The 23,106-nt window shown below is 46.0% G+C and overlaps 1 protein-coding gene across 2 annotated transcripts; it reads left to right on the forward strand.

Annotated features, from left to right (window-relative positions):
• The first annotated feature begins 19,320 nt into the window (after positions 1–19,320).
• Positions 19,321–23,103, forward strand: LOC123043202 (uncharacterized). Of its 2 annotated transcripts, XM_044465574.1 has the most exons (3): positions 19,321–19,903; positions 21,848–22,465; positions 22,572–23,103. In XM_044465574.1, the coding sequence occupies exons 1-3, from the start codon at positions 19,386–19,388 to the stop codon at positions 22,579–22,581; spliced, it is 1,146 nt and encodes a 381-aa protein (XP_044321509.1). In that variant the 5' UTR covers positions 19,321–19,385; the 3' UTR covers positions 22,582–23,103. The 2 variants fall into 2 exon arrangements, with proteins under 2 accessions (XP_044321509.1, XP_044321508.1); XM_044465573.1 differs by having other exon boundaries at positions 21,848–23,103.
• Positions 23,104–23,106: the final 3 nt, after the last annotated feature.

Here is a 23,106-nt window from a genome sequence, read left to right on the forward strand (position 1 = left end):
GCAAGTTGTGAAACTCATGCTTCTTCATGGCCATAGCTCCTGCTGAAATATGGGAAGTACGGAAAGCCTGCTGAAACTGGTCCCATGTGATAGTGTTGATAGGATACGTGGCTGTGAAATTCTCCCACCATGATGTTGCGGGTCCATCAAGCTGATGTGCGGTAAAACGTACCTTTTCCGCATCTGTGCATCCTGCAGTGGTCAACTCCCTTCCTGTCTTGCGGAGCCAATCATCTGCAACTATCGGCTCGGTGCTACTGGAGAACACCGGCAGATTCAGTCTAAGGAAACGGGTTAAGTGATCAACAGGTGGTGGAGGGGGTGGGTTGTTGTTGTTGTTCCCCTGATTCTGATTCCGGATTAGCAACTTCATCAACGCATTCTACTGCTGGATCAACTGAGTGAGCTCCGGTGGGAAAGCAAATCCATTGTCACATCTCGGAGGCATCTGAGGGTTTTAGAAAAGATGAAAATATAGAATAGAATGAGGTCTAGAGAGAAAACAATACCCATATGCACATGAGACAAATGCAAACAAAATCACTTCATTCAATCAAACAAGGGCATACAACGGTCTAACTATCATTATAAAAGTGCTCGGACTATACTAGATACATGGGGGAATACTACTACTGTTATGGTGGTCGACTAGAAAAACTGCTCCGATGAAGACTCCATGATATCTGCTCCAGCTTCATCAACATAGTCATCGTCGCTATCGTCTGGGTCTGAGTCAGTGTCGTCGATGATGATGTAGTTCTCTGGACAGGTGCAATCATCTTCTCCTCCAGTTGCAGGAAATCCCATAAATACTTTTAGCTTCTTCTTCAGATCATCATTCTTCTCCACAAATGTTGCTATTTCCTCCTCATATCCATCACGTGTAGACTTGAGTTCTTCCTCCAGTTCCATGATCTTGGTCATGGCCTTCTTCAGATCTATCCTGCCTGCGCACATTTGGTTCTCCTGGCGTCGAATGTGTTGGTTTAACTCCTGGATGAAAGCTGCAATTGATCTATCCTTCCTGGTGCTGATCATCTCCCATTGCTCATCTCGGCGCCCACAAATCTGGTAAATGGTATCCTTGAGATCCTTTTGGTAAACTTCTCTAATGCGTCCCATTGTGATGTGGGCTGACATGCTCTTTCCTAGATTCCAGGTTGGTGCATCGAAGGAAAACTCTATAGGTTCAGTGACGGGCATGAACGTCCTTCCTGGTACTTGAACTTGAATCATCCAACGCTCCTCTTCTGGTAAAGTGGCGATGTAGGTCCCGGTGAAGCTTGGTACTCCGATGTTCAGGTATCTTGTGACTTCCTTCAAGTGGCGTCCAAAGGGTGTATATTCATCCGGTTGCTTGAACTTGTTCCTTGCATCCGCCATCCTAAAAGAGTAGAAAAGATGAGGAGTCAGAAATGAGAAGAGTGAGTAGTGATCTATGGCTTTTAGCTTAGTGGTTGTTTCCTACAGTCAGCGTGTGCTCTGATACCATCTTGTAGCGACCAGACCTCAAACAATCTGATCCTTGTGCTTTAGTGTCATCCCTGGATCAGTAACGCTGACATGCACACTACTTGAAGGATTTATAACAGAGTAGCAATCACACACTTATTACATCGAATGTCTCAAAAGAGATATAATTACAATAAATATGGCTTAAGGCCATCTAATAAAAGATAACAGCGGAAGGCTTGGAAGATAAGTGAGTCCACCAACTCCAACGGCATCATTGAGTATAGCCATGACCTAAAGCACCTTACTCGTCGTCTGAAAAGTCTGCAACATGAATGTTGCAGCCCGAAAACGGGTCAGCACATGGAATATGCTGGCAATGTAACACATAGAGAGTAATGAACAGAATATGCTATACTTCATGCATATATGGCTGGTGGAAAGCTCTATGGTTACAGTTTTGCGTAAAGCCAATTTTTCCCTACTGCAAAGGAATAAATTTTATTTAACTATCATGGTGGTTGTTAAACATTGAGAAGATAGACATCCTCTCAATCCCAATTAAACATAATCATTAAACCCAACAATTTAATTAAAGTAACATGATGAGATTCACATGATAATCCAAGTACTAGATACTCAAAACGTCCATAACCGGGGACACGGCTAACCATGATTAGTTTATACACTCTGCAGAGGTTTGCGCACTTTTCCCCACAAGACTCGATCTCCTCCATTGGATTTCTCGCACTACATGATGTTTGAGAAACGGATGACCGAGACATAGTCTTTCGAAAGCGTTTGCACCTTACGATCGGGTAGACAGTACCAACCTACATCCCCTACATCTGCTAGTCTACCACTGTAAGAGTTCACACGACTTAATTGAAGAAGTATGCCCTAGAGGGAATAATAAAGTTATTATTTATTTCCTCATAACATGATAAATGTTTATTATTCATGCTAGAATTGTATTAACCGGAAACATAATACATGTGTGAATACATAGACAAACATAACGTCACTAGTATGCCTCTACTTGACTAGCTCGTTGAATCAAAGATGGTTATGTTTCCTAGCCATAGACATGTGTTGTCATTTGATTGACGGGATCATATCATTAGGAGAATGATGTTATTGACATGACACATTCCATTAGCCTAGCACTTGATCGTTTAGTATGTTGCTATTGCTTTCTTCATGACTTATATATGTTCCTGTAACTATGAGATTATGCAACTCCCGTTTACCGGAGGAACACTTTGGGTGCTACCAAACGTCACAATGTAACTGGGTGATTATAAAGGAGCACTACAGGTGTATCCAAAGGTACATGTTGGGTTGGCGTATTTCGAGATTAGGTTTTGTCACTCCGATTGTCGGAGAGGTATCTCTGGGCCCTCTCGGTAATGCGCATCACTATAAGCCTTGCAAGCAATGTGACTAATGAGTTAGTTGCGGGATGATGCATTACGTAACGAGTAAAGAGACTTGCCGGTAATGAGATTGAACTAGGTATTGGATACCGACGATCGAATCTCGGGCAAGTAACATACCGATGATAAAGGGAACAACGTATGTTGTTATGCGGTTTGACCGATAAAGATCTTCGTGGAATATGTAGGATCCAATATGAGCATCCAGGTTCCGCTATTGGTTATTGACCGAGAATAGTTCTAGGTCATGTCTACATAGTTCTCGAACTCGTAGGGTCCGCACGCTTAAGGTTTCGATGACAGTTTTATTATGAGTTTATGAGTTTTGATGTACCGAAGGAGTTCGGAGTCCCGGATGAGATCGGGGACATGATGAGGAGTCTCAAAATGGTCGAGACGTAAAGATCGATATATTGGACGACTATATTCAGAGTTCGGAAAGGTTCCGAGTGATTCGTGTATTTTTTGGAGTACCGGAGAGTTACGGGAATTCGCCGGGGAGTATATGGGCCTTATTGGGCCATACGGGAATAAAGGAGAGAGGCCAAAAGGAAGGAGGCATGCGCCCCCCCTCTGGTCCGAATTGGACAAGGGGCGCAGCCCCCCTTTCCTTCTTCCTCTCCCCCTCTTTCCCCTTCTCCTACTCCAACAAGGGAGGTGGAATCCTACTAGGACTAGGGAGTCCTAGTAGGACTCCACACTTGGCGCGCCCCCTCCTAGGGCCGGCCTCCTTCCCCCTTGCTCCTCCATTATATACGGGGGCAGGGGGGCATCCCATGACACACAAGTTGATCTACGGATCGTTCCTTAGCCGTGTGCGGTGCCCCCCTCCACCATATTCCACCTCGGTCATATCATCGCGGAGTTTAGGCGAAGCCCTGCACCGGTAGAACATCATCATTGTCACTACGCCGTCGTGCTGACGGAACTCATCCCCGACACTTTGCTGGATCGGAGTCCGGGGATCGTTATCGAGCTAAACGTGTGCTGAACTTGGAGGTGCCGTATGTTTGGTACTTGGATCGGTCGGATCATGAAGATGTACGACTACATCAACCGCATTGTCATAACGCTTCCGCTTACGCTCTACGAGGGTACGTGGACAACACTCTCCCCTCTCGTTGCTATGCCATCACCATGATCTTGCGTGTACATAGGAAATTTTTTGAAATTACCACGTTCCCCAATAGTGGCATCCGAGCCTGGTATTATGCATAGATGTCATATGCACGAGTAGAACACAAGTGAGTTGTGGGCGATACAAGTCATACTGCTTACCAGCATGTCATACTTTGGTTCGGCGGTATTGTGAGATGAAGCGGCCCGGACCGACATTACGCGTACGCTTATGCGAGACTGGTTTCACCGTTACGAGCACTCGTGCTTAAAGGTGGCTGGCGGGTGTCTGTCTCTCTCACTTTAGCTGAATCGAGTGTGGCTACGCCCGGTCCTTGCGAAGGTTAAAACAGCACTAACTTGATGAACTATCGTTGTGGTTTTTGATGCGTAGGTAAGAATGGTTCTTGCTAAGCCCGTAGCAGCCACGTAAAATTTGCAACAACAAAGTAGAGGACATCTAACTTGTTTTTGCAGGGCATGTTGTGATGTGATATGGTCAAGACGTGATGCTATATTTTATTGTATGAGATGATCATGTTTTGTAACCGAAGTTATCGGCAACTGGCAGGAGCCATATGGTTGTCGCTTTATTGTATGAAATGCAAACGCCCTGTAATTGCTTTACTTTATCACTAAGCGGTAGCGATAGTCGTAGAAGCAATAGATGGCGTAAACGACAACGATGCTACGATGGAGATCAAGGTGTCGCGCCGGTGACGATGGTGATCACGACGGTGCTTCGAAGATGGAGATCACAAGCACAAGATGATGATGGCCATATCATATCACTTATATTGATTGCATGTGATGTTTATCCTTTATGCATCTTATCTTGCTTTGATTGACGATAGCATTTTAAGATGATCTCTCCTAAAAATTATCAAGAAATGTTCTCCCTGAGTATGCACCGTTGCGAAAGTTCTTCGTGCTGAGACACCACGTGATGATCGGGTGTGATAGGCTCTACGTTCAAATACAACGGGTGCAAAACAGTTGCACACGCGGAATACTCAGGTTAAACTTGACGAGCCTAGCATATAACAGATATGGCCTCGGAACACGGAGACCGAAAGGTCGAGCGTGAATCATATAGTAGATATGATCAACATATTGATGTTCACCATTGAAACTACTCCATCTCACATGACGATCGGACATGGTGTAGTTGATATGGATCACGTAATCACTTAGAGGATTAGAGGGATGTCTATCTAAGTGGGAGTTCTTTAGTAATATGATTAATTGAACTTAAATTTATCATGAACTTAGTCCTGGTAGTATTTTGCAAATTATGTTGTAGATCAATAGCTTGTGTTGTTGCTTTCATATGTTTGTTTTTGATATGTTCCTAGAGAAAATTGTATTGAAAGATGTTAGTAGCAATGATGCGGATTGGATCCTGATCTAAGGTTTATCCTCATTGCTGCATAGAAGAATTATGTCTTTAATGCACTGCTAGGTGACAGACCTATTGCAGGAGCAGATGCAGACGTTATGAACGTTTGGCTAGCTCAATATGATGACTACTTGATAGTTTAGTGCACCATGCTTAACGGCTTAGAATAGGGACTTCAACGACGTTTTGAACGTCATGGAGCATATGAGATGTTCTAGGAGTTGAAGTTAATATTTCCAGCAAATACCCGAGTTGAGAGATATGAAGTCTCCAACAAGTTCTATAGCTAAAAGATGGAGGAGAATCGCTCAACTAGTGAGCATGTGCTCAGATTGTCTAGGTACTTCAATCGCTTGAATCAAGTGGGAGTTAATCTTCCAGATAAGATAGTGATTGACAGAATTCTCTAGTCACCATCACTAAGTTACTAGAACTTCATGATGAACTATAGTATGCAAGGGATGATGAAAACGATTCCCGAGCTCTTCGTAATGTTGAAATCGACAAAGGTACAAATCAAGAAAGAACATCAAGTGTTGATGATTGACAAGACCACTGGTTTCAAAAAAAGGGCAAAGGGAAAGAAAGGGATACTTCAAGTAGAATGGCAAACAAGTTGTCACTCCCGTGAAGAAGACCAAAGCTGGACCAAAGCCTGAAACTGAGTGCTTACACTGCAAAGGAAATGGTCACTGGAAGCGGAAATGCCTTGAATATTTGGTGGATAAGAAGGATGGCAATGTGAACAAGGGTATATTTGATATACAGGTGTTTGATGTGTACCTTACTAGTGTTTATAGTAGCCCCTGAGTATTTGATACTTGTTCGGTTGCTAAGATTAGTAACTCGAAATAGGAGTTACATAATAAACAGAGACTAGTTGAGGGGAAGTGACAATGAGTGTTGGAAATAGTTCCAAGATTGATATGATCATCATCACACACTCCCTATATTTTCGAGATTGGTGTTAAACCTAAATAAATGTTATTTAGCGTTTGCGTTGAGCATGAATATGATTTGATCATGTTTATTGCGATACGGTTATTCATTTGAAGTTAAAGAATAATTGTTATTCTATTTACATGAATAAGACCTTCGATGGTTATACACCCAATGAAAAATAATTTGTTGGATTTCGATCGTAGTGATACACATATTCGTAATATTGATGCCAAAAGATGCAAAGTTAATAATGATAGTGCAACTTATTTGTGGCACTGCCGTTTGGGTCATATCGGTGTAAAACGCATGAAGAAACTCCATAAAGATGGATTTTTGGAATCACTTGGTTATGAATCATTTGATGCTTGCGAACCGTGCCTTTTGGGCAAGATGACTAAAACTCCATTCTCCGGAACAATGGAACAAGCTACTGACTTATTGGAAATAATACATACCGATGTATGCGATCCAATGTGTTGATGCTCGTGGCAAGTATCGTTATTTTCTTACCTTCACAAGATGATTTTAGCAGATATGGGTATATCTACTTGATGAAACATAAGTCTGAAACAGTTGAAAGGTTCAAAGAATTTCAGAGTGAAGTGGAAAAATCATCGTAACAAGAAAATAAAGTTTCTGCGATTTGATCGCGGAGACGAATATTTGAGTTACAAGTTTGGTCTTCATTTGAAACAATGTGAAATAGTTTCGCAACTCACGCCACCTGGAACACCACAATGTAATGGTGTGTCTGAATGTCGTAATCGTACTTTACTAGATATGGTGCGATCTATGATGTCTCTTATCGGTTTACCACTATCGTTTTGGGGTTATGCATTAGAGACAGTTGCATTCACATTTAATAGGGCACCATCTAAATCCATTGAGACGACACCGTATGAACTATGGTTTAGCAGTAAAACCAAGTTGTTGGTTCTTAAAGTTCTAGTGATTCCTACACCAATTAGTGAGGAAGCTAATGATGATGATCATGAAACTTCAGATCAAGTTACTACAGAACCTCGTAGGTCTTCCAGAGTAAGATCCGCGCCAGAGTGGTACGGTAATCCTATTCTGGAAGTCATGTTACTTGACCATGGCGAACCTACGAACTATGAGGAAGCGATTATGAGCCTAGATTTCGTGAAATGGCTTGAGGCCATGAAATCTGAGATGGGATCCATGTATGAGAACAAAGTGTGGACTTTGGTGGAGTTGCCCGATGATCGGCAAGCCATATTGTATAAATGGATCTTCAAGAGGAAGACAGATGCTGATAGTAGTGTTACTATCTACAAAGATCGACTTGTCGCAAAAGGGTTTTCGACAAGTTCAAGGTGTTTACTACAATGATATTTTCTCAACTGTAACGATGCTTAAGTCTGTCCGAATCATGTTAGTAATTGGCACATTTTATGAAATCTGGCAAATGAATGTCAAAACTGCATTCCTTAATGGTTTTCTTAAAGAAGAGTTGTATATGATGCAACCAGAAGGTTTTGTCAATCCTAAAGGTGCTAACAAAATGTGCAAGCTCCAGCGATCCATCTATGGACTGGTGCAAGCATCTCGGAGTTGGAATATACGCTTTGATAAGTTGATCAAAGCATATAGTTTTGTACAGACTTACGGTGAAGCCTGTATTTACAAGAAAGTGAGTGGGAGCACTACAACATTTTTGATAAGTATAGGTGAATGACATATTGTTGATCAGAAATAATGTAGAATTATTCTGCAAAGCATAAAGGAGTGTTTGAAAGGAGTTCTTTAAAAGAAAGACCTCAGTAAAGCTACTTACATATTGAGCATCAAGATCTATTGAGATAGATCAAGACGCTTGATAAGATTTTCAATGAGCAAATACCTTGACAAGTTTTTGAAGTAGTTCAAAATGGAACAGTCAAAGAAAGAGTTCTTTCCTGTGTTGCAAAGGTGTGAAATTGAGTAAGACTCAAATCCCGACCACGGCAGAAAATAGAAAAGAGAATGAAAGTCATTCCCTATGCCTCAGTCATAGGTTCTATAAAGTATGGTACGCTATGTACCAGACCTATTGTATACCTTGCTCTGTATTTGGCAAGGGAGTACAATAGTGATCTAGGAGTAGATCACTGGACATTGGTCAAGAATATCCTTAGTGAGGACTAAGGAAATATTTCTCGATTATGGAGGTAATAAAAGAGCCCATCGTAAATAGTTACATCGTGCAATCTTTTACACCGATCCATATGACTCTAAGTCTCAATCTGGATACATATTGAAAGTGGGAGCAATTAGCTAGAGTAGCTCCGTGCAGAGCATTATAGACATAGAATATTTGCAAAATACATACGGCTCTGAATATGACAGACCCGTTGACTAAGCTTCTCTCACGAGCAAAACATGATCACACCTTAGTACTCTTTGGGTGTTAATCACATAGCGATGTGAACTAGATTATTGACTCTAGTAAACCCTTTGGGTGTTGGTCACATGACGATGTGAACTATGGGTGTTAATCACATACAGATGTGAATATTGGTGTTGAATCACATGATGATGTGAACTAGATTATTGACTCTAGTGCAAGTGGGAGACTGAAGAAATATGCCCTAGAGGCAATAATAAAGTTATTATTTATTTCCTCATAACATGATAAGTGTTTATTATTCATGCTAGAATGTATTAAACGGAAACATAATACATGTGTGAATACATAGACAAACATAACGTCACTAGTATGCCTCTACTTGACTAGCTCGTTGAATCAAAGATGGTTATGTTTCCTAGCCATAGACATGTGTTGTCATTTGATTGACGGGATCATATCATTAGGAGAAAGATGTGATTGACATGACCCATTCCGTTAGCCTAGCACTTGATCGTTTAGTATGTTTCTATTGCTTTCTTCATGACTTATACATGTTCCTGTAACTATGAGATTATGCAACTCCCGTTTACCGGAGGAACACTTTGGGTGCTACCAAACGTCACAACGTAACTGGGTGATTATAAAGGAGCACTACAGGTGTCTCCAAAGGTACATGTTGGGTTGGCGTATTTCGAGATTAGGTTTTGTCACTCCGATTGTCGGAGAGGTATCTCTGGGCCCTCTCGGTAATGCGCATCACTATAAGCCTTGCAAGCAATGTGACTAATGAGTTAGTTGCGGGATGGTGCATTACATAACGAGTAAAGAGACTTGCCGGTAACGAGATTGAACTAGGTATTGGATACCGACGATCGAATCTCGGGCAAGTAACATACCGATGACAAAAGGAACAACGTATGTTGTTATGCGGTTTGATCGATAAAGATCTTCGTAGAATATGTAGGATCCAATATGAGCATCCAGGTTCCGCTATTGGTTATTGACCGAGAATAGTTCTAGGTCATGTCTACATAGTTCTCGAACCCGTAGGGTCCGCACGCTTAAGGTTTCGATGACAGTTTTATTATGAGTTTATGAGTTTTGATGTACCGAAGGAGTTCGGAGTCCCGGATGAGTTCGGGGACATGACGAGGAGTCTCAAAATGGTCGAGATGTAAAGATCGATATATTATATTCGGAGTTCGGAAAGGTTCCGAGTGATTCGGGTATTTTTCGGAGTACCGGAGAGTTACGGGAATTCGCCGGGGAGTATATGGGCCTTATTGGGCCATACGGGAATAGAGGAGAGAGGCCAAAAGGAAGGAGGCATGCGCCCCCCCCCCCCTCTGGTCCGAATTGGACAAGGGGCGCAGCCCCCCTTTCCTTCTTCCTCTCCCCTCATTCCCCTTCTCCTACTCCAACAAGGGAGGTGGAATCCTACTAGGACTAGGGAGTCCTAGTAGGACTCCACACTTGGCGCGCCCCCTCCTAGGGCCGGCCTCTTCCCCCCTTGCTCCTTTATATACGGGGGCAGGGGGCACCCCATGACACACAAGTTGATCTACGGATCGTTCCTTAGCCGTGTGCGGTGCCCCCCTCCACCATATTCCACCTCGGTCGCGAAGTTTAGGCGAAGCCCTGCGCCGGTAGAACATCATCATCGTCACTACACTGTCGTGCTGACGGAACTCATCCCCGACACTTTGCTGGATCGGAGTCCGAGGATCGTCATCGAGCTGAACGTGTGCTGAACTCGGAGGTGCCGTACGTTCGGTACTTGGATCGGTCGGATCGTGAAGACGTACGACTACATCAACCGCGTGTCCTAACGCTTCCGCTTACGGTCTACGAGGGTACGTGGACAACACTCTCCCCTCTCGTTGCTATGCCATCACCATGATCTTGCGTGTACGTAGGAAATTTTTTGAAATTACCATGTTCCCCAACATTAATCAACTATACTAGATCCCATAGTAGCTTGTGGCTGCACACGGAAGTTTCTAGCATGAAAAATCTCATGATCCCTTTGAGCCTGGGTGGTGGTCCATAAAGAAAAACAGGCAATCGCTGGAATACCCAGGTGCCTCAGTCCACCCAGATGTGTGTTTAAGTTGACACCTTAAATAAACCATTAAATAACAATCTCACATCTGTCATGATACACTCACCCAATCCACGTCTACTAGCATAGCATGGCATAATAAGCAAACGTAGAAGTAACTCCCAAGGGTTTGATAATAAAACAGGTAATAGGTACTACCTCATCTACTTCCCAAAACCCACATATTAATCAGATCCTAATCATGCAATTGTTTGAGGATTGATCCAATGCAATAAAACTGGGTAGTAAAGAGGTATGATCAAAGTGTTACTTGCCTTGCTGATATCCGTGAAACCTAGAGATTCGAAGTACCAAGCGGCGCACTCCGGGTACTCTATCGCAAACAAACAAGCATACAATAAGCACTCATCTAATGCATAGGTAAAACTCAAATAAGAGAACTAACCAGAAAGATCAACTTAAGAAATCCAGTTTGCAAAAAGAATCAAATCGAACGAAGCAACGAAACACAAACGGCGAAAGAAACAAGCTTCGTTTACTAATCTGGACCTAAGTCAAATTTTACAGAAGCAAAAACTTGTTTGAGTTGGTTAAACGGAAAGAGGGTTTCGAGATGAAACTCTAGGTGCTTGAATCGCCTGATTCCGATAAACGAGCGAAAAATTATACTAGAACGAAAATCGGATCAGAAATCGCGATCAGAAATAATCGCGGAAAATCCGAGAAAAAAACTGACGAACAATTTAACGAACGGACGTTCGTTAACAGCAACTAAACAATGAACTCGTCCGTTAAAACAAACGAACGAGCGAACGCTCGCTAAATAGATAAACCGGAAAAAAATAAAATAAACCGATCTAAAAAATAAAACCTAGGGTTTTCTAAAAAAACGGATTGATTTTTCTTAGAAAACCGGGGCGGCGGGGCGGCTACCTCGGCTCGGGGCTCCGGCGAGGTCCGGCGGGGCTCCGGTGGCGGCGGCGGGTGGCGTGGGTGGCGGCGACGGGCGGCGGCGGCTCCGGGCGGCGACGACACGAAGGCGGCGGCGGCGGAGGATCGGGAGGCGGGGCGGATCGGGTGGCGGTGTCGGGCGGCGGCGGCTATATATAGGGGGAGGCGTCCGGCTTGGGGAAGGGGGCGCCGGGTCGGACTTGGCCTCGGGAGGCGTGCCCCGGCCGGACTCGGCGGCGGCGGCGGCGGCGCGGGCCTGGGCTTGCTCGGCTGGGCCTTCGGCCCAGTCGGGCGCGCAGAAACTGTTTTTTTTAAACAATTCCGCCGAACAGAAAATAAATCCTAGAAAAATAAATAAAAAACTAAAAATTCCAAAACAAATTTTCACCGTCTAAATAAAATATTTAGAACGAGATGAACATTTTCTTGGATCTAAAATGTAGTTTTGAAAAACGTGAAATTTTCCTAAATTCAAATAAAAAGCCAAAACTCCGAAATAAAATCTTATTTGATTTTTTTATTAAATCCTCAATATTTCTTTATTTTTGGGAAATTCATTTTATTCCCGCTCTCATATTTTTATAATAGAAATAATTGGAGATAAAATAAATAAAATCAAATGATCATATTTTCAAAATTTGAGAAAAACCCAAATATGAAAATAACAAAAATCCCAACTCTCTCCGAGGGTCCTTGAGTTGCATAGAATATCTGGATCAGGCCAAAAGCAATAAAATATGATATGCAATGATGATCTAGTGTTTAACATTCCAAATTGAAAATTTGGGATGTTACACCTCCGATATCCGGGAGTTGCATAATCTCATAGTCGAAGAAATAAGTATTTGACATGAAGAAAGCAATAGCATTACACCTCCGGTATCCGGGAGTTGCATAATCTCATAGTCGAAGAAATAAGTATTTGACATGAAGAAAGCAATAGCAATAAACTGAACGGTCATTATGCTAAGTTAACGGATGTGTCTTGTCTATCACATCATTCTACTCATGATGTGATCCCGTTATCAAAAGACAACACCTGTCTATGGTTAGGAAACCTTAAGCATCTTTGATCAACGAGCTAGTCTTGTAGAGGCTTACTAGGGACACAGTATTTGTTTATGTATTTACACATCTATTTAAGTTTTCGATAAATACAATTCTAGCATGAATAATAAACCTTTATCATGATTTAGAACATATAATAATAACCGTTTTATTATTGCCTCTAGGGCATATTTTCATCAGTCTCCCACTTGCACTAGAGTCAATAATCTATTTCACATCACCATGTGATTTAACACTCATAGTTCACATCGCCATGTGACCAACACCCAAAGAGTTTAGAGTCAATAATCTAGTTCACATCGCCATGTGATTAACACCCAAAGAGTACTAAGGTGTGATCATGTTTTGCTTGTGAGAGAGGATTAGTCAGCGGGTTTGTCACATTCAGATCCATATGTATTTTGCAAATTTCTATGTCTACAATGCTCTGCATGGAGCTACTCTAGCTAATTGCTCCCACTTCCAGTATGTATAAAGATCAAGACTCAGAGTCATCCGGATTGGTGTCAAAGCTTGCATCGACGTAACTCTTTACGACAAACTCTTTATCACCTCCATAACCGAGAAACATTTCCTTAGTCCTCTTTAGGTACCTATGAATAATTTTGACCGCTGTCAAGTGATCTACTCCTGGATCACTATTGTACCCCCTTGCCAAACTCATGGCAAGGCACACAACAGGTCTGGTACACAGCATGACATAATTTATAGAACCTATGACTGAGGCATAGGGAATGACTTTCATTCTCTCTCTATATTCTGTCGTGGTGGGGTTTTGAGTCTTACTCAACTTCACACCTTGTAACACAGACAAGAACCCTTTCATCCATTTTGAACTTCGTTAAAAACTTTATCAAGGTATGTGCTTTGTGAAAGTCCTATCAAGCGTCTTGATCTATCTCTATAGATATTGATGCCCAATATATAAGCAGCTTCACCAAGGTCTTTCATTGAAAAATTCTTATTCAAGTATCTTTTTATGCTATCCAGAAATTCTATCATTTCCGATCAATGAGAGGGGAGTGTGTCTACATACCCTTTTAGACCGAAAGCGGAAGCGTATATAACGCGGTTGATGTAGTCGTACTCTTTGTGATCCAATCACGATCCAAACCAATCTAGCGCTGAACGGACGACACCTCCAAATTTAGCACACGTGTGTCTCGGTGACGTATCCTCCTCCTTGATCGAGCAAGAGAAGGGGAAGAAGTAGATGGGATCTCAACTAGCACGACGGCGTGGTGGAGATGGTGGTGGTGGTGCTCCGGCAGGGCTTCGCCGAGCTGTACTAGGAGGAGATATGGTGGTAGGCAGAACGTCGTGGTCGACATGCACGTCACGGTGGCGCTCCTCCTCGTGCTTTAACGCAAACCAACACTCCTAGTTGGGGGAGTCTGGCGAGTGCGCACGCATCGCGCGCTGCACGGGCATAAGGACCTCGCGACGCCGGTGAACCTCCTCGGCATGCGCGGCACTGCCTGAATGGGGATCCGCTGCGGGTCCAGATGCCAGCCGTGCAACATGTTGACATATGGATACTGCAGTGGGCGGCGGTACTGCCAGTGCTGCCAGTGCCACCGTGCCTAGTGGATTGGTATGTACAGCCGCTCCCACTCCCACGGTGGCGAGCCACATCTAGCCGGCGCAGGAGGCTACACGCGGGAAGAGCTCGTGCCGGAGCTGAATCTCCCCTTTCCTTTCCTGTTGAAGAAGCCCATGACTGGTGGCTAGCTCACTAGGGTTTCGTTCTCTAGGGTTTGCTGGTTGCTAGCGAGGGAGCAAGCGTGGCCAGATTTGGACGGTGGAGATGGAAGTGGATGAGGCCGGCCCTGCCGCATGCTTCCATTAAAAAGGACGGGCATGCGACCCTTGCACACACTGCCAACCGGGCCCGATGTAGGTGGTCGCGTTTAATACATCCGCATGTGGTGGTTGGCCGGCTAACTTGTGGGGCCGTGGCGGACACCGAGGGGACGATATTTCAAAGTAAAAAAAATCAGATCATTATAGATGTGATGATTTGAGTGGCTGAGTGAGAAAATTATTGATTGTTCATAATTAACTTCTGGTTATCAGTGAGCGAAAGAACATGAGACGCAGGAGGTAATGTCAAAGGAAAGGAATAGAAAAATGATTTCGAAAAAAAAAGAATAGAAAGATGCACGCAGGCGCAGGAGGGAGTATTAACTTTTTTTTGAGCATCAGTACAGACACAAGCGCTCATATACATGCGCATTACACTCATCCTCGTCGTCGAAGGGAACGTCTCCTCCCACTGAAAGCGCATCGCCGGAAATCCTGAAATAAATCCAGGAATAATGCGAGCACCAGGATTTGAACCCTGGTGGGTTGGGGATACCACTGTCCACCTAACCAACTCAACCACAGGTTGATTCACGTATTAACTTTCATTAATAATAACAACGTCTGGTTTGTTGGCACGTGCGTGCCGGTAAGCAGCCATTCTTGATGCTCGCTGGTTCGAATACTTGTTTCTAGCGCCCGTCATTTAAATCCAGCTTTTTATTTCTCAACCCACTGACAAGTGGGTCCACAAAGGGAGAGAGAATTCTTCACCCAACTATCAAGCAGCACACTGTAGGCAATACGTACGTTGCAACGTAGCTCAGGACCATATACATAATGTATTTTCAAATATGAGGACCATACTAGTACTCACCAAACATCGCTACCTGCCTCCCGGGTCGCACGCGTGTGCGGCTCTGGAGGCCCCCAAATCCCTAAACCAAAAGCCGCCGGATTTCCGCCCCCGGCAGCTGCTGCCGATGGCGGTGGCGGCCGCGCCCGGCCGTCAAAGGCGGGGGGTGCTGGCGACGCCCCCATGACAGGCCCCTTCGTGCGGAGCGGGTCTTGCCCGGGGCCAGCCTTGGAGCTGGGGTGGCCAGTGGCATGATCTCGTTGCTGGTTGCCGGAGCACGGCGGAGAGCGCGATGGTGCGGAGGAACCGGGTCAGGAGGCTGCAGAGCGGAGGAGGAGGAAGAAGGCGGCATGTTGGCGCTGGTGGGCGGCGGTAGCGCGAGCGCTCTGCCATGGAGGTGGCGGCGCCGAGGAGGCCCTGCCAGGAAGGAGATCCTGGTGGGCAGCGGGCGATCGGCGTCTCCATGCGGTGGGCGTGCGGTGATGCCCCCGGAAGCGCTGGCGCTGGAGCAGTGGATGGAGGTGCGGCCAGATCCAGATCCGTTTGGATCTGGGCCTGTGGGGTTGGTTCCGTCGCGCGGCAGTGGAAAGGCCATGACTTTTTTCTCGCGGGCGGCGCGGGGACTCGCGGTGTGGTTGGAGGCACAGCGGGGGGCACAGCGAGGGCGTTCGCCAGATCCTGGCGAGGAACACTTCTGGTAGGTGGCTGCAGGTGGAGCGCCAGCAACGCGGTGGCGGCGGCGCCCGGGCGTCAAAGGTGGCGGGTGCTGGCGACGCCCCCACGACAGGCCCCTTCGTGCGGAGCGGGTCTTGCCCGGGGCCAGCCTTGGAGCTGGGGTGGCCAGTGGCATGGTCTCGTTGCTGGCTACTGGAGCACGGCGGAGAGCACGGTGGAGCGGAGGAACCGGGTCAGGAGGCTGCAGAGCGGAGGAGGAGGAAGAAGGCGGTACGCTGGCGCTGGTGGGCGGCGGCAGCGCGAGCGCTCTGCCATGAAGGTGACGGCGCCTAGGAGGCCCTGCCAGGAAGGAGATCCTGGTGGGCAGCGGGCGATCGGCCGTCTCCATGTGGTGGGTGTGCGGTGATGCCCCCGAAAGCGCTGGTGCCGGAGCAGTGGATGGAGGTGCGGTCAGATCCAAATCCTTTTCGATCTGGGCCTATGAGGTTGGTTCTGTCGCGCGGCAGTGGAAAGGCAACATCTTTCTTCTCGCGGGCAGCGCGGGGACTCGTGGTGTGGTTGGAGGCACAGCGAGGGGCACGGCAAGGGCGTTCGCCAGATCCTGGCGAGGAGCACTTCTAGTTGGTGGCTGCAGGTGGAGCGCCAGCAACGGCGGTGGCGGCGGCGTTGGATCAGCCATGGGGGTGGCGGCGTCGAGATGGCCCTGCCAGGAAGGTGTCCTGGCGCGCAGCGGGCTTCCGGCCGCCTCCGTGTGAGGGGATCGCGGTGATGCCCCCGTGGAGATGGCGCCGGAGTGAGGTTGGAGGGGCGGGCCAGATCTAATCTGGCGGCAGTCTCTTGGTGTCGATGAAGGCCGATGGAGCGGACCTGGCTTTTGCTCCGCTTGGAGGAGGTGGTTGCTTCTCGACGGCGATGTTGGTGGAGGTCTGGTTCGCGCTCTCTCGGCAGTGCGGGCGGCTTCGGCGGATTTGCTACGGTGACGGCGATGCGAGGCTTCAGGAACGGTGCTGCCTGTACCTCGTTGGAGTGGAGATGTGCAACATTACGGATGAAAATCTTGTCTGGTTTTTGCCGACCGGCGTCGATGGCACCCGCAAGTGTCATTCCCCTCTTTGGAGGCGACGTCGAGTGTGTCGCCATCTCCCTCGTGCTTGGTGTTGGTAGTTGTCTCCTTCCTCTGGAGCGGCATGATGGCGGCGTCTGCGACGTCGTTTCTCTGTTGGGAGCATCGTGCGAGGAGACTGAGTTTCTTGTTGGCGCTCCTCCGGTGCTCGTCGTGGCCCTTACCGCTCTCCTCCGGCGCTATGTATGTCGTCGCGGATGAATCCAAAGGAAGCTGGAGTTGCTGTTCTTCGGAGGTGTTCGGTATCGATCAAGACGCGGCGAGGTGTTTTGGTTTTGGGCAGGTTTTCCCGTGTTGTAGTTGTGTTGTCGCGTGTGGCTGTCCTGAGATAGTAGGATATACTGTTGTGCTATGCTCGTTGTTTGCAACAAGTGATAGATGTCATGTACTAATTTTCTCTCCTTCTACAAAGCTATGGTACGCAATTTGTGAACCCTCGAAAATGAATATAAGGACCGTATTGAACCACTTCCCTACTATGAGGACCATATGTTGGACCTGACCTACAAGCCTGAGGACCATAGATGCAATTATCTCCTACGGTACGCAACAGCTAACAGGCAGAGATTCGTCGGAGACGGCGGTAGGTCTGTCAGATCGTGGCGTGGGCACGACTTCAGGGCATCTTCAATGGTTGTAAGATAGTTGTTGGTAAACTTTGCCACATAGGATTTTTGATGATGTGTCATACAATAAATAAGGAAAGAGAAAAAGGTTGTATGTACATGAACCAACACCCCTTGCACAAGCTCCAATGTAGAATGAGAGAGCACCTTATTTATTATCTCACATCCTATTAGGCTAACTAGATACAATCCATTGGAGTTGTTGTATGTTAAGGTGTTGCTTGATGACATGACATATTTTACCAACAAGCTAACATACAAACTGTTGGAGATGCCCTCGGGAGGCTGGAGGCGCACAGCAATCCAGAAGGCTCTGATGTTTTGGTCATAGCACATGAGATGGTGTGATGAGATAAGTTTGTTGACTCAAAAATAAATGAAAACGAGATGCCTTTTTTGGGGGGAAGATTCTGTGTGTGACAGGAGGAAAAGGACGAGATCTTCGTACGGCCCTTTTCAGGCGCTACGTGCGCCAACGGCGTTGGTAGGCACCCGCTCGCTCGAGTAAACTATAAACTGCCGGTCCATGTGCAAAAAGGAAAAGGCAAACTAGTAAACCGGTGGACCAACGCCTCGCCGTTGAAAGCGGCCTGGTTGGCCTTCTGCTCCTTAGAAAGTCCGCGCCTGCGTCTCTGCCGTGTGTGCGCGCCATCCTTGGCGCACACCGACACGTGCGTGCGTGTCGGCCTCCCACGACACGTCACCCATATCCGTATATACACCAATGGATGGAGAGGCCCCGCGGAAATATATTTCTCTTAACGGTAGGCCCCGCAGAAATATATACTCCATTTCACAACAGTGGATTTTCTAGTGTTGTGGAAAATAACTGTGGATCGAGTATTCGAGTGGAGCTGTCAGGGAGGACGAGAAGATCAAGATAGCGGCACGTCAAAGCGGAGCTTCTTTTTTTTTTGGATATAAGCATATTATTTGATTTTTGATCTTCTTCTTCTTCTTTTTGGAGAAATTTTGATATTTGACCTCTTTTTTTTGCCATGTCGAAAAGATCCCCCCCCCCCCCATTGTCTTAGCTAAATAGTTTTTTTTATTTGGTGCAAAAGATCTCATTGAAACTGAAGTGGAAGTCAGTCGACTATCAAATACTAGAATCAAATGACTGGCATAGAATTCGAGTCCTCCTAAATGAAAACGCCCGGAAAAACGGCAAACGAAGACAATGGTTGAAAGTTCGGAGCAAATTATATGTAACGCTGGCACTAGTGGTTCATCTGGCGCACAAGAAGACAAATGGTTCACTCGCACGTTCGAATAAACTATTTCGGGCGGCGGCACCGTGGGCCCCACCCGCTGTTGACAATTTGACCCGCGACGCAATCTGGAGCCGAGCGGGAGAAACAAAAGCAGGGGCAGGCTGGCAGAGCGGCGTCTCCCTCCACAGCTCCAGTCCAGGGCGCGCAGCGCACCACCGTCTTCCCCCCCCCCCCCCCCCCAGCCCAACCCCAATCCCCTCCGCCGCCGCCTCCTCCCCTCGCCGCCACCAGCGCAAAGCGTCGCTCGTCGGCATGGCGGATTACGCCCCTCCCCCGGAGGACCAGGCGTTGGAGCTGGGCCCGAGGGAGCCCTTCTACGCCGCGCTCTACCTCGCGCTCGCTCTGCCCGTAGGCCTCGTCGCCTGGGTTCCCGCCAAGGCCCGCGCCGTCGCCAGGTGGCTATCCGGGGGCCGGCTCCCTGCTCCGGTGGCGGACGGAGCCGATCCGATCCGGGGGGATCCTCCCCGCCGCAATCCGAGCCTCCTCGAGCTCGACCTCGCCCAAGTGGCCGCGGCGGCCGCCGCCCTCTGCGTCGCCATCGTCGCCGGGATCCACCTGATCCCCTCTCTCGTGCAGCGCCGAGCGGACTCGTCGGACTCCGACTCGAGCGGCGGCGACGAGGAGGAGAGCGGACACCACAGCGACCGGCACGTCTGGTACCCACCCATACAGTCGTTGGAAACAGGGGATCGCCGTCTCTTCTTCCCCGGCTTGACTGCCTCGGCCCGACAGCTTCCCGACGCTCGGCAAGGCGACGACCAGCTGCACAGGTATATACTACATCCTTCCTTTGATTTGATTCCGCACGCACTCATCAGTCAATAGGATAGGTCGACTTAGTCCAGTCATTATTCCCGCTGTGTATGCAATTTCGCGGTTGTGCATGCTTTTTCTGTGTGCAGGGAGCTAGCTAGATGTTCATATATAGCCGATTAAAATCAATTGATTGGTACACACACGAATTGCAATCTCTTCAACTACTGAAATGCTTATTTCCTGATGTGGGAACAGTTACACTTGCCCAACTTCATTTACATATCCGTCTTCCAAATGTGGATGTTCGAACCAGGGTAAACTGCCATCCCAGCTTGCGCATGCTTAGGGGACACCGCAGACCGCAGGATGTGCATCCATGGGCTTATTTCAGTTAACCCCCGCCCTAGCCATCCTGCTTTCTGCTCTCAAAACTATTCAAACTGAACAAATGTTTAAATGCCTTCATTTCCTGTCAATGCTTTGGTTGTGCGACCATGCCGTTCCTAGTTGCCTAATGTATCTTCTCTTATAAGGTGGTTGTCTACTGCTCCTCTTTAAGGGTACAGTTCTACTCCCTCCGTTCCAAAATAGATGACTCAACTTTATACTAACTTTAGTATAAAGTTGGGTCATCTATTTTAGAACGGAGGGAGTAGCTGTTTGTCTCTTGCTGTTGTGCTCAATCTTTGTCTTCTTGCTTAATGCAAATATGGGCAGCCCTCCTTCATGTTCTCTACAAACAAAAATTTCTTGCTCGATGCTGAGACTGGAAATATGACCTTCTCACTCTCATCACACTTCACAAGTTACCCTTGTACATAACACAGAGCTTTTGCTTGTTATTCCCTACACAAAGTTCTCAGGCTACCAGTGTACCTACGCCGAGTTTTGCTTGTTATTCCATACACAAAGTTCACTTCGTATAGTAACATGCATTTCTCAATGGTAAACTGCATAGCAAATCTTTCCTAAAGGAAAACTACCTAGTGAATCCCTTGTCTGATGCAATCAACCAAGTTTTTTTTGCCGACAATCTTATCTTGCGTACACCAGCTATTTTTGTTTCAACTGGCTCGGAGGTTTTGACTCGCTGCTATGATGGCGCACACATAATATCACTTGGAAGATCTGTACAAGACATATTTGAGGATATATTTTTTTGGCTTATTGTGCCCCGTTCTGACGTTCTCCTACCACCATACTGAGTTTCTAGCTAGCCCACTATTGATTTCTACTTCCATAGGGCAATGCCATTTTTTTGCACAATTTTTAGTCCACAGTGAATAGTACTGTAGGTTGTTTAAATTAGTGTATGTGCTCCACAATCTTTACATTGGCTTCGTAGGAAGTCAAAATTAGTAGGTACGTAAAGAAGAATATGTAAGAATCATTGTTAGTTCAAGCCTTTCAGTAGGCGATAATACTTTCATTCTCAACACCAGTCATACTAAATAAAGAAAAAGGGAAGGATACATATAATCACACTGATGCATTGCAAACAAGACAACCACGAGTTATCAGTGTCAGGTTATCCAAGCCACATGTCACTAAAAAGCGTGGCAGTTGTCCAAATTGAGCCATTTCAAACCAAAAGGCAGAGTTGTAACTATTTACGCAAGGTCCTGCTTTAAGCCAGGAACATTATGAAAACATATGTATTTCATATCCAGAGCACCTGAAGCTAATCAATCCTGTTAAGTTTTTCTTTACATTATGAGGTTTCTTCTTGGGATATACTCCCTCCGTCCCATAATATAAGAGCGTTTTTAACACTACACTAGTGTAAAAAACACTCTTATATTATGGGACGGAGGGAGTATCATGCAATGTGTAGTTGAGTTGATGTTCTTGGTGAGGACAATAGTGTTCCCGATGCTTTATGATTTGTAAAAACTTCCAGAAACCTTGTACGTATGCATTTTGTAGTACATACATTCTGAATCTTTTCCATATTGCAGACTGTCAGATGTAGAGAACCCGTTGATCCTCACGCCAAGCACAGAACGGTTTTCAGGTCCATGTGAGTTGTCCAATGAAACAACAAGGACTTGGGTCATGAGGCTCAAAATTACTACCAAACTTGTTTGTTTATGTAAGCGGCAATTACATCAGCAGAATCAGGAATTGGCTGAAGAATGCTTTGCAGTGGTAGCCAAGCAATCTGTAGAGCAGATCCTAGAGGTTGCATGTTCATTCAGTGATGCAAGTTGGTCTGATGCCCACATTTCGCAACAACTGACTGTTTTTGACGCACTTGTTGATGTCCTATTCAATATACAAGGCCTGCATTTCAGCGGATCTGGTGAGGTTGCTGATATTATTAATAAGATGGTGAATGCTTTCAAAGGAGTAATTCAGAGGACTACAAACAGCATCCGTAGCAACAAAGAATCTATTATTCATCCAGCAACTTTTATTCTCATACAAGTCCTGGAATTTTTCAAACGTAACAGAGATATGATCCAGCCAATACTTGAAACCGGAGGTTACAACACTGGCCCATGCTCTGACATGTTAGATTGTTTGGTATCTAAGCTCAAGTGCGCAGAAAAAAGTTTCCAAAAAAAGGGGCAAAGGTGCATATTCTTCTTGAATAACATAAATTATGTTTTGCAAAAGAATTGCCATTCAGGATTACTCCCTCCCGATGTAGAGAGTAATTTAGTTTCACTGATTGACCAGTACATCATGAGCTACCTTGAGGAATATTGGGTTCCACTCCTGAGATATTTGGATGGGGATTCTCTGAGGAAGCCACGGCGTTTGTCCTTGGATAAATTTACCGGAGAGTTCCTTATTATCTGTGATAGCCAGATGACTCGGAAGGTTCAGACTGTGCTCAAGGGGAGACTGCGTCAAGAGATAGTGGATTTGATTGTTCCAAAATATGTGAACTTCTTGAGAGCACTAGAGGAAAATCCAAGATCTTGGTTCGACAGGATCAGCCGAGAGAAACCGATGTATACTGTGGCGGAACTGGAGCAGGTGATCAGAGGATTATTTGAAAGATAGCAGGAAGCTAGCAGGGATGGTAGGGCTCCAAACCTGTACATGGTCGGTGCAATTATCGTGTACATAAGAGAGCATTTTTATTTGTTGATCCGGACGTGATGCCAAAGGGGTCCATGTATGTAGTATTTTCAGGTGATGAGCATGCTTCCTGTATTAGTAAGATTCAGACTACGATGCTTGGTGCGGCGTATAGTTTCTTTTAGTT

The sequence above is a fragment of the Triticum aestivum genome, chromosome 2B (genome assembly GCF_018294505.1).
Source record: "Triticum aestivum cultivar Chinese Spring chromosome 2B, IWGSC CS RefSeq v2.1, whole genome shotgun sequence".
Lineage (NCBI taxonomy): Eukaryota > Viridiplantae > Streptophyta > Magnoliopsida > Poales > Poaceae > Triticum > Triticum aestivum.